This window comes from Habropoda laboriosa, unplaced genomic scaffold (assembly GCF_001263275.1).
Source record: "Habropoda laboriosa isolate 0110345459 unplaced genomic scaffold, ASM126327v1 scaffold40, whole genome shotgun sequence".
Lineage (NCBI taxonomy): Eukaryota > Metazoa > Arthropoda > Insecta > Hymenoptera > Apidae > Habropoda > Habropoda laboriosa.
Genome location: NW_017100231.1, coordinates 178,340 through 195,460, shown reverse-complemented (window position 1 = coordinate 195,460; position 17,121 = coordinate 178,340). Strand labels below are relative to the sequence as shown.

Here is a 17,121-nt window from a genome sequence, read left to right as displayed (position 1 = left end):
ACGCAAAGATATTCGTACGTTCGCGAGTTCGTGAAAAATTGCCCAAGTGTTTATCGGCGAATACTTCAATTTTATTCGAAATTTGTTTCACATTCTGAGGGAAAACGAGCGTGCTCTATTTCCAGTACAAACACATGAAATTTTACAGCCACTTCATTGTTTATAATATGTCGGGAAAATATTTCCCGTTAACGTGGTAATCGAGTCGAGTCGGTCTGACCATAACCAACCGCCGCTACTTACACACCGTTATAATAAAGTTGTCTCTGTCGGGAGAATAAAATTTTATACGAAGGCATAAAATTACGGTTGAAATGCAAATTTCGCGTAGAATACAGCTACAGCTGTATCGGTGTATCCTTTTGTGCCGGGCGAGATTAATATTCAGCTTGATGTATAGATCCAAACGGTCCGACATTCTACGCGGTAATACTACTTCCTCTTCCCTCTCTCTATCTCGATCCACCCGAGATAAAACAACGTTTCGCACGTCTTACGTAAACTCTTTCGTTTCTACGAATTAATTCCCTTTCGTCCGAGTAATCTCGAAGCAACGAAACATGTGGTAGGGTTACAAATCGAGGCACGAAACGTTAAACATAAATTGGAGAGGAACTCTGGGACAGGACAATCCACTTGTTAGACATTATTCACGAACTTCGAACCAAGCGAATTGAACGTGAAATTTACCGTAAACGTTGAGTCGAGCGGCGTGAGTGACTTTTCCAGCCCGATTCTCGGCGGTGCAAGAATATTCCCCTCCGTCCTCGACCATCACGTGGCTGATATTGACGTGCGAGATGACATCGCCGTGGACTGTCACGTATTGACCAATGACGAACCTTCGAACATCGAATAAGAAATCCTTTTTTAACGAACCACTCTGTGGTAAACGATATACAACATTACAGTACATTAATCTCTTTCACTCGCAATTATCGATTACTGTCGTTCGAATGAACGAGAGGAATGGATATTTCCACGGTAAAAACTGGTCCCAATTTCAAACCATATTTCACCGGTGAAGCTCTCCATGCAATTTCAACAAAATCCTCCAAGTTAACGAACAAAGTTTCCTCCGTTCTTTTTTTTTTTTTTTTTTTTTTTTTCAATTAACGATTAACTTCGTTCACGGGGTGCACAGTAACATTCTGCCTCCGATACGCGGAGGAGACCGGTTTTTAATTATCGCGACGCGATGCATGGCTACGCAGTCCAAGCGGGGGACGATTTCAATGAAATTGCTAATTTCACGAATACCAGAGACAAGCAACGCGAAAGAAAAGGATAGAAAAAGAAGATAGTATCTAGGTGGAAAACGTGGACGGTGAATTGTGCAGCGTATCATCGCCCGAAGCTGCGACGTTGTTCGATGTTCGCCGAAGAGGTAGAGGAAATGGCCGAGAACGAGGTTCGAGACGACGATAAAAAGGCAGCAACCGAGGCAAAGAATCACAGAGCGTCTTTTATGTCGATCAGTCGTTAAACCGTACGAGAGAGAGAGAGTTCTCGCGTCATATCCCTCTTGTGTCCACCGTTCGAGCACCGCCTCTCTTCCGTTCTCGACATCGTCCCGCCGCAATAAATATTCCGGCATCTTGCCTGGGATATTGCACTTGAAATTGAAATTGGCCGCGCTGCAGATGCGGCCCCTCTCTCTCGACTATCGCCGCCGGGAGATTGCATTTTAATTACGAGGCATCGAGCACGCGTTAAAACAATCGTTCGCGAGTTACGACCGCGTGCTTTATGCGAAACGATCGAAGGAGAGGGACGCTGTTGGTACGGTTTTATTCCTTTAGCTGGGCCATTGTTCGAGAGAAAGGCGCGAGAATTGGTAATTTGTGTTACCATTTTACTGTGTTAAGTTTATTCGAAAGTTCCCGCCTTTCTACAACTTGTCGCTGTTTCAATTGATTCTAGTTGTAGTTGCGCGAGACAAGCATCCTTTTTCTTTAGTCATCACGAGTGTTACGTATTAATTAAAAGTAATAGAGAAAGTATATCCTTTTTTATTGGATAAAATAAATAAATTCTTTGACTTTCTTTTCGGTATCCCTGATTTATGAATGTTCCTAATTTGAGGATTTTCCTGGATATTAAAACACACGATATGGTGAAATTAGAAGGAAACGACAGAAAATTCTAACTTTCTTAAAAATTCCTCGACATAAAGAGTGACGAATATGAAAGCATAAAAAAAGGACGACAGACTAAAATCTGGATTCTTCAAGAGGAAGTAACATATGGAATGTCCCATTTTTAACCCTAGTGCGCTCTTACTTCGACTACACACTTAGAAGATCCCTTGGGTCTTTTTTGACCCAGAGACCTTGTGTGTAATAATTTTTGTTAGAAACACGTCGTACGAAGCTAGACAATAGTCTTTCAATACAATGTTAAGGAAACATAAACTTGATAACAGCAAAGGTTATTAAAACAATGAGAAATCGATGGGTGAAAAATGACCCGAAGACCTTACTGGACTTAGTAAGTATACTCCAAGCCTTCTTCCACGAATCGTTTGCACCTGTCCCCCGAACTCCACTTAATTAGCACTACATTATTTAACCCAACAGCGTCACATCACTCCGTGGAACAATTAACGTCCGCTTATACCTCGTTTCCTCCTCGGCACTCGAGTATCTGGTTACTGGAACAATTAAGTGAAGCCTACCTTCCGTTGATGGGCAATGGAAAGCCATCCAAGGCCCAGGAGACCTGCGGTGTTGGATTCCCAGCGGCGGAGCACTTCAAGGATACAGCTGGTCCCGGTTGCAACGTTTGCTCGATGAACGAGTAGAGGAGCATCGGTGGCGCATCTGCGAAAACCAGAGGGAAACACCCATCGACACACATATCACCCAACTCTGTATCCTTTATTTTCAACTTTCTTCGCAGTACCAACATCCCACACACACACACACACACACATCGTCTAGTACACTCTCTCGACACTTTGTGCACCGCGATTTTATACGACTTCAAAGAAGCATTTGAAGCACACGCGGTTATGAAACAGCACGCGGAAGAGGAATATCGAAGGAAATACGAGCAACGAGAGGAATTTCTCTTCTCTCTTTTTTTTAACGTCACCATATTTCACCGTTCGACGTTTCGATCGCCTTCGCGACGCTGAAGTCTCTTCTCCGTCGTTGGCGGTATAAAAATGACAAGGACAGAGGAAAAGGAGGGAAGAGAGGAAAATGAAGAAATAGAGGTAAAAGGTCCGAGTCAGTCTCTCTGATCGGAGGACGGCTATTCGATTCGTACAATGACCGCGACGCAATCGAATCCATCTCGTTAAGAACGATACGCGACGGGACGTCGTCGTGGTGGCGGTAGGCAGGGGGATTTATAGCAAACCGGGAAAAGTAGAGATCTCCCCGTTTGCTCCTGGGGAGAGGAGAAAGAACAAGAGGCAAGAGCGTGAAAGACCACGGGCGGATTCTTGATTCCTGAAAGCCGCCACGCCTGCCTGCCGCGCGCATCGCGATAGAAAACGAAAGACAATGGAGTCGCTGCGACGGAAGCGCGCCGGGATATTTTTTCTCTCTCGATGTTTCTATCTCGACGACACGACGACCACGGTAGAGGAGAGAGGAGGTTTCAGGGGTTCGAGAAGGGAGAAATGGACCTGGGGAGAAAAGAGGGTGAAAGCGGGAAGGAGAGAAAGCGCGGAGGCTGGAGAAGGAAAAAGAAAAGGAGAGAAGGAGAAAGTCCAAGATCGAAACTGAGAGGCTTGTCTCTCCGGCGAGGCTTCCAGGACTTTTCATAATTAAAAGTGTCGATTTCGTCGTCATTAAAAATGCTCGAGCGTCCCGTTACAAAGGACAGTTCCGCTTCGTCTAGAAGCAAAGGAGAGAGAGAGAGAGAGTAGGGTAAGTGAAGAGATAGAACGGTTACGTCTAGGTGAATACCAGGCATCCGAGTGACTGAGACTGGGTGCTCGTGGATCCGTACGGAAATTGATGAATCTCGTCTCGATGCCTCCGAGCGATCGTCAATACGTAGTCGTGGGACCGCGAAACGTCCGTCCACCGGTTTCAATAAGACAGAATTCTAGCTGGTATTTATTCAGTCTGTCTGTCTGGCTGGGAAGATCTGTGAAAGAAACTGCGTGCAAGTCGCCAGTCTCGAGCCGGAAGCGAGAAGAAGGGTTTGGAGAAGTCGTCGAATAGAGGTTCCAATTCAGGATGTTACAGAAATAAGTGGCTTGTAGAAAAGACGTACCGACCGTCTCGCAGATTCTTTTTTACCAGGAAAGAAAAGAAAGTTAGGTCGTATTTAATAAAAACCAGGTGTTAAATTTGCAACGGAGTTCGTAATTCTCTTTGTGCTTCGGAGCAAATTCGCGATTCGTCGTCAGCGATACTTAACAATAACTAAGATCTTCGTAACGAAGCTTTATGAAAGAATTTCAAGAGAGAGAGAGAGAGAGAGGAAGGGAGATGAAAGAATTGCAGGTCGAAAGGAAACGTTTTACTCTCCGGAGGCCAGAGAAGCGCGGAGCGTCGAACCGGATCCGCGAAGCGGTGAATCTTCATTCACGCGGCGGGGCAAAAATACGAGGCAGGTCGACGTGGTCCTTATCCACGGGGAAAGCGAAATTTCATAATGCGCCGTGGCTCATAATTTCCCCGGGAACGTAATATTCACCGTTCCAACGTTCGCGTTTTTAATATACGCAAATTCCCCTCTACTTTTTCATCCTGTTTTCTTCCTTTCTACCGGTCGTCGACGACTTCGCCTCTTCGGAGCGTAGGAAAATTAGAAGTGCGCGGTGGGACAGAGAGAAAGCGTAGTTGGCGACTGGTTTGGAAAATCGTTCAGAAGATTACCAACGACGAGCGAACGATCGAAACGCAATTCGTCTCCATTTGGCTTCGGTTCGTCAACGAAACGACTTTCTTCCTTTTTTCTCTTCTTTTTTGCCAACAGCTCTTGGCTCGTAGCATTAGAGGCGAGGTAGCGTTCTCCCCTTTATTCCTGCCTTTTCCTAGTCGTGAAATTGCAACGAACAGTGTAGTAGTAGTAGTAGCAGCCTTCTCCTCTCTCACTCTCTGTTCCTTCTGTCTTTCTCTCCTGCTCTGTCCAAGCCACGGTACGTCCTTACCACGAGGTACCGCTTGCTCGAATTCCCTTTGACGTAAATTCCGTGCATTACCGACGCTGACGAGCGAGAGACGCTAACTTCATTGTTGTTTCAAAGGCCCTCCTCTGGCTGGTTTCCTCCGCGTCCCTCGCAAACGGGACGTTCCTCTTTCATGCACCACTCCTCTCCGTCCATAGGTGGGCGGTCCAGTTATATAGGGCAAACGGCCGCCAGAGAAAGACAGAGAGAAAACGAGAGAGAGAGAGGGAGAGATGCCTCGTGGCGGTTACCAAAGAGTACAGCGGAGAAAGAGGGGGTTGAAGGTGGTAACGGTAGGTGGCGAGGGAAGAGGGATGAGAGGAGGCAAAGCGGCGTAAAAGAAGCCTTCTCCACTTCAAAGCGGCGCTCTGCTCTCGAGGTAACGGGCCACGTGGTCGACATGCTCTTTCCACGATAATCAAGTTGCAGGGGGTAATGTGATCGGTAACGCTGACTACCGATCACGCGATCCTACTTCGTTCGAGGTGTGTTGTTACGTCACTTCTCTGACACGTCACAGGGTTGAGTTGGCCTTTTTGGGGCAGCCGGATCGATCCTATCCGTGGGGCCATCGATACGGTGAAAGTATTTCGAGGGCAATGGAACCCGATTTCCGGCGATCGATCAGCGTGCCTCGTGGTTCGCTCGAGGTTCGAAAGTGTGGTCTGGTTGCATGTAGCAGTTGTTACTTTGTGTCTGGGAATTCGGTGCTACCATTTACATCGATGCGCATTTTCAGATAATTTCGTAGTAGGTGAATTTTCGGTTTGTTAGCTCGAGAGAAGGACTTTTTTGGTTTACGTGCTGGGAAATAACGATCGAAGGAGGGAACTGATTGGCTCGTGTCAGATCACTTCTGGAGAATAGAGAAAGTCTAGAGTTGAGAAATAGTTTGAAAAGCCAGAGTCGCTTAAAGTTGGCAATCAGAGTTTATGGAGCAGCGACTAACACCTAGGTTGATTAGTATCCTTAATCAATTACGCGCCAGTTCAGGCGAGAAGCAATTAAACTTCCGAGTTTTAGAATTAGGGACGACCGGGTTTAAGATTAAAGTTAGATCAGTCGGATGTGTGAGCCACGCTGAAGTTATTGGATTGATTATATGAAATATCAGTTCGATGAAAATATTAATCGAAGGATTGTTCGAAGACTTCATTCTTTCGGGAAGAAATGAAATTTGGAGTAAAGCTGAAAGTGTGCTTTATTCCAAGGCGGATAGATGACAAGCGAAAAGCATTCTCTATGCTAATTGTATCACCCGAAATTTTCGTGGAAGCGTTAAAGTTTCGAGGAGCAGAAAATGTATCTTCGCAGAATGACCTAATTTCCTTTGTACCAGGCGAAGGTGGATAGTTGCGCGAAAAGTGAATTTATACGTATGCATAGACCTACTGAAAGCCCCTCATCTGCAATTCTGATCGAAACTGCACCGCAACTTTCCATGTAATTTTCCTTTGTGCCGCCCAAGTCGAAATGAAGCCGAGTATGTATGTGGAATTTGGTAATTGAGATCGGTCGAAATCGAATCGAAGGGGATACACGTACTGTCGTCCATTCACGCGTTTCTGTGTAGTAAAATCGTGTCGTTGGCGGACCGAAATTTCGAGCGAAGGTTGAAAAATTGATCATATCAGAAGTGAGAAGAATTACAAAATATTAGAAAAATAAATTTGATCGTCTATATTCTTCAATAATAAGAAACAGAAAATTCATCAGCACTCTTATTAAAAAAAAAAAAAAAAAACACTGGAGACTGTATAATAGAGTAACAAATTTGTTATCGATAAATTTTAACAATTGAAAGGAAAGTTAAGAATTCCAAAATCACAGTATTTTTTAATAAATTTCTTACGTACCGCCCAATTGTAGTTCCGCCGAGGCCTGTGCAGTGTCACTTTCCCCTCGTCTGACTATACATTGATACATTCCACGATCTTCCCTGCTGATGCCGTTCAGTCTCAATAATTTCGATTGTCTGCCGGTTCCCGGAAGCTGGCGACCATCCTTGTACCAGGTAATAAAGTGTGGTCCAGCCTGTGGATGTGTGCTGACCTCGCATGTAAATTCAGCGTTACCCCCTAAGTGGACACTCAGCAACGGTGGCGTTACTTCTACGTGCAATGGAGCGGTCACGATGAGCCTGAAGGACAATTTCCTCTGTATTATCTCCTGGACTCTTATGGACAGAATATAAGACGCGTGGAACTTCGTTCTAAGCGCACAGTTTTCGAACGAATCGCATTTTTGGTGTTATAAACTTAGTCGTGACTTGGGCTAAGAGGCCAACACTGAAAAGTGATTTGGACATTCTTTTTTTAGTTAAGGAAAGTGTGTGCGTGAGAGAGAAAGAGAGAGAGAGAGAACGAGAAAAGGAGAAAGAGAAAAATAGAGAGAGAGAAAGCTCAGAGCTTCCTGGAAAATGGGGAATGAAAGCAATAAAGTACGAATCCTAAATGAGAAAATTCTGACTTACATCTTCAGGCATTTTCTTTTTTATAAATTTTAGTTTAGGATAATTTTAATAGTTGATAAATATATAGATACACGGTTTTCCCTAATGTCACTGCTGTCTAGCATTTTCTTTTCGTATTTGAAAAATTTGCAAAGTAATATCGTTAGTCGCGACATTGTACGATTATAATTATCAGGTTCAAGACTAATAGACGTAAAAGAAAATGAAGGTGTTAAATATTCAACAGACTGGAGATTCTTTTTACGGTTCAACATTCGGTCGAAGCTTGTTGACCTAATTTCAAAGTTCCGAAACTTTCAGTTTTTGTAGGGTATAGGAGATGTCGGAAGTTTTTGACTATTTTTCATTAAAAATTTCACTGCTGCGACACGAGTAGCCTTTTTTTTCTTCAGATATGTTACCGAATTTCTGCGCTAGCTTCGCCACCAGGATTAGAAGCGGAGCATCGATAGGTATCGCTGTCTTCCAGCGTCACAGCTTCGAGGGCCAGCACGGATCCGAGCAGTCTGGTTCTTGGTCCAGAAAGTACCAGCATTGGCTCGGAACCGGTTTGTGCGTACCATCTGGAAATGAAATTGTGGATCGAATGGTTGGTGGAATATTAAACATCAAACAGATACGTTTTACGCATAGAAAATTTTATGAAAAATTTCGAGGTTACAGAGCTGATGAACGCTTTTCTCCTTATAGTTACGATCAAATTAAACTTCTTCTTGATATTATTGTTAAATTATGCATTTGTTCATTGTCTGAATTTCTCCATTGAATACTGTCAAGTCTGATAAAAAATACACTTTTCTAATATATACATATATGTATATACCGTAGACCAAAAGTTTGGGAATTTTCAGGAAAGGGTTAACATTGGCAAATTCATAAATTTTCCCATTACTAGATTTCACTTTTCACATTAATCACGAACCTACAGTATTCAACCTGTCATCTTAAATTTCTTTCAAATTTCTGTCATTAATACTATTACTTAAAATCTCCCTCACCGTGTGAATTTTCATTTACCACCCCACCTCTGATACGAACCCAAACCACTCGAATACAGAGCCGCAAAAATTCCCCCGCATTGTACAAAACGACAAACATGCCGAAAAAATGTAATAACAACAAATTCCCTCGCACAGTCCCAATTAACTCGACATCATAACGTATAACGCTCCCGTCCAATTACATTAGCGCGATCCATCCGAATCGCCGCGGAGCTCCGGCACACGAACCAGCCGGGGCACAATTCTCCGAGCACGAGCGAACATTTCGCACGAAAATTCTCTCCTCCCTCTGCAGCAGCCTTCTGCAAAAATCCTTTGTGGCCACGCGGGAAAATAGGTCCTGGCAGCATTCCATTCCGTTGCCGCCTCTGTTCGCCGCGGATCCGGGCAAAAATTTTCGTACGTCTCGTCGCAACTGGCGCGCGCACGTCTGTCGAGGCTAACCCGGTTTGCATGATTGCAAGTTAATGCGCCTCCCTTTTTCCCCGTTTCCGTCGTCGATCCTTTTCTCGATCCCTCCTCCCGTCAGCCGACCCCCTTTCTACCGTCGCGTCGTTGCGGCGGAGAATAATTTTTCATCGAAAGGCTGAAGCGGCCCACCGAGTCTGGAGCAGAGGGGACGAGGTCGAGAGGAGAGCTTCAATTTCACTGGCTTTCGGGCACGACGACCTAGAAACGACATCGAGTCGTGACGATCCACCGCGAGCATTTATCCAACAGATTCCACGCTTTCTTTCGCCTTCCCAACTTCTTGACAGTTTTCGATCGAGGCACGTTCCCCACGTCTCTCGAACAACCTTTCTTTCTCCAAAGAGATCTCTTCTCTTGCCTCTCCTCCTTTTCCTTTTTTCCACTATCTCTCTCTCTTCGTTTCGTCGCGGCGTGTGTAGCTTCCTTCTTCCCTTCGATTCCTCGGTACCAAACGGAGCAGGTCTCCTTTGGGGGAATTTTAGTCGTTGCCTCTCCTCCTTTACTTTTTTACGCGCTTCCCTTTTTCCACTTTCTCTCTTTTCTTCGTTTTATCGCGGCGTGTGTAGCTTCCTTCTTCCCTTCGATTCCTCGGTACCAAACGAAGCAGGTTTCCTTTGGAGGAATTTTAGTCGCGGTAGTTCTAGGCAAGTTCGAGGAGCAAGAGGGTAAGAAGTTACTTCGGTTTGTAAAAACTCGCGAGGTAGATCAGTTTTTCGCTTCTTCTCGAGGGTGTTAAGATAGCATCCGTGGAGTACCGAGTTTCGTTACAGGTGGACTTTATATTCGTTCGGATGGTGGGTTTGCTCTTTGAGGGTTTCCATTCGATTGGATTGCACGGTGGTGTTATTAATTCCGTGGTAAATATGTACGAAGTCTTCGATTTGCGTTCGGTGTATGATTACTGGTAAATTAGAGCAAGTTTGGCTGGGTGAAACTGTGCGGTCTCCATGTTCTATCGATTGGGGGGGGGAACTTATGTCACGTTTAGAGAGATCGAGAGCATGCGGGAAGGATCACAGGAGTTTGCAACTTGGACGCATGGTGGTGAGCCGTGTGAGTATAGTGGCAAGCATTAGTTGCTTTGTGCAGTATTTATTTTGTAAGCTTGAATGGAAGATTGTTGAAGAAAGGAGTAGCTTTTGCCTTCTATAGTGTGTCCATAAAATAAGTATCAGGACGCCTATTCTGTTCGTATAGAAAGTTTCGCGTGATTTTCCTGTCAACGATAAACTCAAACCGAATTTTTTACAATAGTTCGCAAATTTAATGCATAAGAATGGTACCAGCGGAAGGTTTTTTCTATTTAGCTGGCCACTGAAGTCCATTCTAAAATTTTTTATATTCAACGAGCACTTGTTAGCAGGAAGGATGCACTTCTTTTGTCTCACGTTGCTTTTCCGGCTCGTCAAAAAATAAACGACGTCGGATGTTGGATTCCTTTTGGTACCTAATATTATATGATTTAAATGACATTTCTTCTCCAAATTTAGCACCACATATCGGCAAAAATTGTATTGCTACATTACCAGATTTCAGGCTGAATAATTCTTTTTTCTGCATCTCAATTTTTAACGATTGTTTAGCTTGGCTTCAAATTCAAAAAGTGTCCCAAAGCCTATTTCTTTTTCTTTCCTCTATTATCGTGATACGTTATCAAATAAAAAGCTGTCAGCAAAAATGACTTATTGCTCTGTTACCAAATTTTAGACTGAATAATTCTTATTTCTCTAGATCTCAATTTTTGAAAAATTATTTATACTCTGTTCGAAATAAGAGTAACCTCGCTTCGCGCATGGGACGTGCCTAAGGCAGGGCTAGAACGTCTTACCCTGTGCTACGCTCTTTGTCTATGCGCAGATGGACGAGAATCGGTCCGAGAGCGAGGTTACTCTTATTTTGAACGACGCATAGATTTGCTTCACATTCAACGAGTGTCTTAACACTTATGGACAGAGGTTCCTCCGTTATCTTGATCACATTATAAAAAAGAAGCCGCATCTTCCAACACCAACTTCCACCACTTCTCTTTCTTTCCCCAAAGTGACAAGTGTGTGAAGAGACACGTAAACAATCACCGTTTCCAACACCAAGTTCCACTCTAAATCGCTTGAATTAAAATCCCACGAAACAGCGAAGCAAGCTCGTTACATCAACCGAACGGATTAGTACAGCAAAGATCGTTCTTTGCAGTTCTTTCGCAAAACATCTTGGCAAGTTTCACCGGCCAACGATATCGTCGATATATTCTCATCTCTCCAGATGTTTCTTGTCCCGTGCATACGTTTGTCCCGTCGTTGGAAAGGGAGATCTGGAAATTTCTCGCGAGACAGACGGACAGATAAGTGAAGAGAGAGAGAGGATAAAGAAAAACGTCGCAGAGCGGAAGAACGTTGGAAGAGAAGCCGGTGAGCGACATGGAGAGTTTCCGATTGTGCTCCGTTCGCGAGGCTTCACGTTCGAGTGCTCCCACTTTTCCTCGATCAAAGTCGCGCCCAGTCCTTATTCCTTTACTTACCTTCCACCTCGAATATTCCTGTCTTCGATCTTTCTCTTTGCTCCTTATCCCCTTTCGTTCCGCAACGCCTGTCTTTTCCTCTTCCCCTCGTTTCGCTCCACCCTCTAGAGACCGCCGAGAAACCGGTCGTAATTTTCTTTTAGGCAGAAACGACGGATTAGAGGACACGCCGTCTCTCTGCGCTTTTTAGCGTTCCGCTTTTGTCGTCTCTCAAGTGTTCCACGCCGGAGCGTCGAGACGGGAAGCTTTTTCTCCGAAAACGGCGCCAGTGCCGCGTTTGTCTTTTAACGCGGATAGAACGAGTTTACACGTCACTTGGATCACAATGATTTGTATCGAACGTGTATCGATTCAATATCGTACAGCTGCAAATTAAACGCGAGAGTTTCTTTCTTTTCAAGCAACGTTCTGAAGGCCTCGTAATTCGGAATTACACGAAATTTCGCCGTTTCCGTTCCGCGAACATTCATTTCCGCTGCTTTGAACACGCTGCGGTCACTCTCTACGCAATTACACCGTTAAATTTGTTTACATCGTTTGCAATAATAATAACATTAAATTCAGCAACGAACACGGTATCGGTTTTCGATTATACCTAATTATTCCCGTGATTATTTCCGTGTATTATAATCCAGCTGGATTTGTATTTACCGCCTGGTTAATCAGTTCTGTGTCTCTCTGTATAAAAGTTGATAGATGATCTTGGCCAATTGGACGGTTCAGACAGTCGGTTCGGCCTAATTAATCGTGAACGATAGAGGGAGAGAGACTCACCGATATTCGGGAGTAGGGCAGGCCTTCGCCACGCAGACTAACGACGTTGATTCATCTTGAGCGACGTGAACCACGCCGGAGCTTTCAAGGATCACCGGAGGCATCACCCCTCTGTGATCTGGAAAAAACAACGGCCAAGGAGGGGGGAATAATAGGGGGTGGTGGTGGTCGATTAATGCGGCGAGTAATTGGGAGAAACTCGGCAATTTGCCCGGCGACAGAAGAATTCCCGGCTAGTACAGCTCGAGTGAAAATTACTACCTGCTATCCTGATGTTCGCCACGGAACTGACGACCACCTGTCTCGTGAGACGATGCATCGTTCGACATCTGTAACCGTGTATCTGATCGCTGAACTCGAGGCTGTGGACCAGAAGATCGCCGGTAGGCAGAAGGTGGAACTTTCCGTCTGAAACAATTCGAACGGTGCAGAATTTACGGTGACGTACTTTTTGGAACTATTCTTTTTTTTTTTTTTTGAGTTGTTCGGTGAATTGAGCGAAATAATTTAGGGTAAGTGTTGTCCACGCGAATGGTAACATTGTCATATTCGAGAAATGAGCTAAATAAGAAATATTCCAAAATTAACATTGAAAATATTCAAATAATAAACATTCCAAAATTAATATTAAAGATATTCAAATAACAAGTATTCCAAAATTAATATTAATATTCCCAAAATGTTTCGTTTCCAATAGTGACACGATAACGTCCAAAAAATGAAGAAAAGAATAAACAAAAGGTTTGTCAATATTTTCATCGAAATTCATCAATCCCCGCCTAACAATCCAATCCCCAATAACAGAAACGATATTTCAGTCACAAATTTAACCGGACCCAGATCACAGCGAAAAAATGTTCCATCGGGAGACCAGAGGCACCACGCACATCAGCCAGACGTTCAATCTCGAAAACGACGAAGACTATCGCCCGCGGTGTTAAACGCGATTATATCGCTTCCAAGCCAGATAGCACGTCCGGTGAATTATTTAAAGAGAGATACCGGGTGGACAGGGACGTGAACCACCATCGACCATCCTTCTCCAACAAGGGAATGGAACGCGGAATTTCCTAAGCTCTGTATTATTCATATCTGGCGTGCACCGCAATAATTGGCCTCAACGTTTTCCAATAAACCTGCACTCGGATTTGGTATTATCTTTAATAACTTCCACAGCCGCAACTGATGCACCCGGTGTACATCACCGGGTACGTTATAGGGGATGGCGTTCGCGATATTTTCATCGGTACGGCTTTGCGAACGAACGAACGGTTTTACCGTTACGATAATTATGCTAATTCCAGGATTTCCAGCGGCCTGTTCTGGATGACTGGCGGAGATACAATCTCTCCCGTTCTTGCCCCGGCTTTAAGCCCCTGTGCTCGTTCCTTAGATAAGCCCGGAGCAACGTTAATGACGGTAGTTATCCTAAACATTCGCAGTCGTACTCGCGGAACACCCAACCCCTTGGTCGACCAGTTGAGAATCTTTAACGTAGTTCGCGAGTACACATGATTATCTCGCACAGGTCCCGAGGTCGTCGTCGTCTCTCCCTTCCAATTGTTAGTTTCGTTATTCCGTGTTCCTTTTTCCCTTTCTTTGTTTTATTCGCTTCGTCTCTTTCTTTTACCTCTCATTGTCTGTTATGCTCCCTTTCGTTTTAGTTTTTCCTCATTGTTCCCTTGTTTCCTCGTTTGCATTACTCATTTTTTAATTTCGTCCTTTATCTCCTCTTATTTTTACAGCTCTCCCGTTGCTTGTTGTTCCCGCTAGTTGGCTCTCCTCTTCTTAACATCCTTAATTGCATCTTTTTCATCTCTAATTTCGCCGACTTCTTCGTTCTTCCCCGCTTTTCTCGCTCTACGTGTATTTTAATTTCAGTTTTTCCTATCATTCTCGTCTTCCCCTCCCCTGTAACGTTTCTTTCATTTCGCTACACTCCATTCTTTGCTTTCTTTTTTTCGCAATTTATTTCTACCGGTTGGTTTATTCGCAAGCTCTACGGTTATTAATTTTAGTCGCTGTACGATATTTTTGCTTCTTTCAAGTGGCTATTTTTTCCCGAGATCTCGTCCGTTTGCGAGTATCTCTCTGCGTCTTCTCGAACTTTTACAGTTGATTCTTATGCTCTGTCATATTTATATCTTCAAGATCCTCTCTTATTCTTACTTTTGCACCCTCTCTCCGTCGACTCTCTCATTTGTGCCCGCCCTAGTTTCTACTTTGTTACACTCTACCTCATTTTTACCCTCCATCAGTCTCCATTTCCGTACTCTCCCATTTTCTGTCACTGTTACCATCATTCTCGTCCGTTCACAGTCCCCATTTCTTTACTCTCCCATCCGTTTCTTCGCTCCGATCCTCCATCATCGTTTTACCTACACCCCTAACCAACGATCATTCTCCATTTTTCCTGCCGCTTCGCTCTCAAACGCTGATCCGTTACTCCACTTCCACTTGTATAATTATATCATTACCTCTTATTTGCTTTCGGTGTCAACTGTTTCTGCAACCTCGTTTCCACCGTCGTTCGTCTTCGTTTCTTTCAATTACCTACTTTTCCTCTAATTTTCCTCTTTACTTAACCCTTTCGCCTGAGACGCTCGTTTATTCTTACTTTTACTTCTGTCTGTCTTTCGCTTGGAAGATTATAAAGCGAGGCTGACGCGTTTACGGTAGAGAAGGAAACACAGGAAGATGACTCGGCGAGGGTCGAGGTCCGAATTACAGCTTTCGGTGATTTCAGTACGACACTTTTTCAGATTTCAAAAAGTTCAGTCTTTTCAATTAAAAATTGTATCGAGAACCGTGTCCGATCCTCCTCTATCTCTTACCGTCGCGTTCGCTTACTCCCCTGCTAACAGAAATATTAAAAACGAATCCTTCAAGTCCCCACACATCTTGCAATATCCAAACAAAATTTTCGCAGTACCTAAACATTTCGTATAACTGACAAATTAAACACACCAGTTGAATCGCCCCAAATTGAAAGGTTCAATCTTCTCGAATCGCTATTCCTCCTCGAATCTTCTCCCTCAAACTTCTCTCCCCAAAATTTCACTCTACCTTCGTTCTCCCTTATTTCCACCTTGCGCACACACACTCCGTCTCTCCTACACACTTCCCTCCCTCGTGTTTGCTAGCCAGAATTCCTATCCAGTCTCTGTACACGTTATTACAGCTACGTGCGGGTGCACATTCGGCCACGAGACATTAGCACAGCTAAGACCGGTTGAGATAAGCGGCCCTCCTAAATAGCGATTGTCGGCCAAGTCAGCCGGCTTGGATGGGTTATGTAGTTTCGGTATTACACTCGATGCTACTACCCATACCTGCCCGCTCGGATCTATTCATGGTAGATAGGCCACGTATGTAAGCTGGTTCTATGTACCTGCGCGCGTATATAACCCGGCATTATGTACCGTACACAGGGAGCGAGAGAGGGTGAGAGAGGGGAAACGCTGGTGACTACCCCGAATTACGTGCAGCCTGACCATGGCGCTATTAGTAAGATGGATATGTTACGCTTACAGAAATATAGCGCCACCGAGGGGGAACAAAGACGTGGTGATATTATGTGAGCGGCGAGAAATACGACACGCTGCTGGAATCTGAAATGGTGCTCCAGTTCGCGGAGGAATAGTACAGCGAGGTTGGAAGAGGATTGTATAGGTTGATCGAAAATTTCGATTATTTAAAAAGGACGCCGTCTGTGATATTTTCTCTTCTACTCGTCTACTTTGAGGCAGACGAACGGAATATGTAATTTGTGAAATTGTTACCGACAATAGAATTCTCTAGGTTACCGACGCAGATGGTCTGCGGCGTCTCGTGGAACGCCTCGGTTGACTATTCAATTGTTCTTGAACAGAGTCGTGCGTTGCACGTTTTATACAGTAAATTCTCCACAAGTGTCAGTCCGCAAGGAAGCTAAACCTGACACTTGTAGAGTCAGGGACTACGTTTTCGAGGCTCGCGCCCGCCTTTGTAGTTTGCCGAACGTAGACAAGGACAGCGAATAAAAGATAAGGATGAAACGTGAGTCGAGGCAACCAAGCGATTTAAATACCAACTTTTTTAGAAAAATCTCACCAACACGTTAAAAAAAATTCCAGATGAAAAAAAAAAAAATTAAAGAAATTATGTTTTTCTATTATGAATTGTCGAGCCGTGAAATCTCGTAAAAGAAACCGAGTGGTGTAGCGTTACACGCTTGACTGATAGCGTATATAACATAGGCGCAGCAATGACGCAGCCTAGGCGTAGGACCATCTATACTGACACTTGTAGAATCCAAACTGACTGACACTTGTAGAGAATTTACTGTACATCGCGCAGTGGAAAATCGTTTGCAACAGATGTCTGTGTTTGTGCCATCGCCGGGCAACTGCATCTTGCTACCTTTCCCTGCAATTGAACCTCGTGCTTCACAGATTTAAAGGAGTATCAGGTCATTCTATAAGTTCGCGTCGAGTTTTATAATTTAGATCAATATTTTTAACAAACCTTTAGGTTTGAGAGAAAATGAAACTTAAACGCTTTGCCATTTCACAATTTTTTCCTGCAATATTTTCTTTTTTTTTTTTTTGGTAAGATCTTTATGTCGTCGTTATAGAATTTTCTTGGATTTTCATTAAAATACCTTTCGTTTTCGGTATGAATTTATGGGTTGGCCTGATACTTGTGAAAAAAATGGCGAACGTTGTTTAAATACGAAGGGTAGTACCTTTTTTTAAATTAATTATGAAACGAA

At 44.0% G+C, this 17,121-nt stretch overlaps 1 protein-coding gene across 1 annotated transcript in view; it reads right to left on the bottom strand.

Moving 5' to 3' along the window:
• Positions 1 to 17,121, bottom strand: part of LOC108571510 (Down syndrome cell adhesion molecule-like protein Dscam2) — a 60,139-nt gene that overhangs the window by 18,562 nt on the left and 24,456 nt on the right. The window contains exons 3-8 of the mRNA XM_017933568.1: positions 12,630 to 12,776; positions 12,369 to 12,486; positions 8,009 to 8,170; positions 6,991 to 7,274; positions 2,678 to 2,822; positions 691 to 842 (exon numbers count right to left, since the gene is read on the bottom strand). Of these exons, the coding sequence (XP_017789057.1) occupies positions 691 to 842; positions 2,678 to 2,822; positions 6,991 to 7,274; positions 8,009 to 8,170; positions 12,369 to 12,486; positions 12,630 to 12,776 (1,008 nt within the window). The remainder of the gene's footprint in view (positions 1 to 690; positions 843 to 2,677; positions 2,823 to 6,990; positions 7,275 to 8,008; positions 8,171 to 12,368; positions 12,487 to 12,629; positions 12,777 to 17,121) is intronic.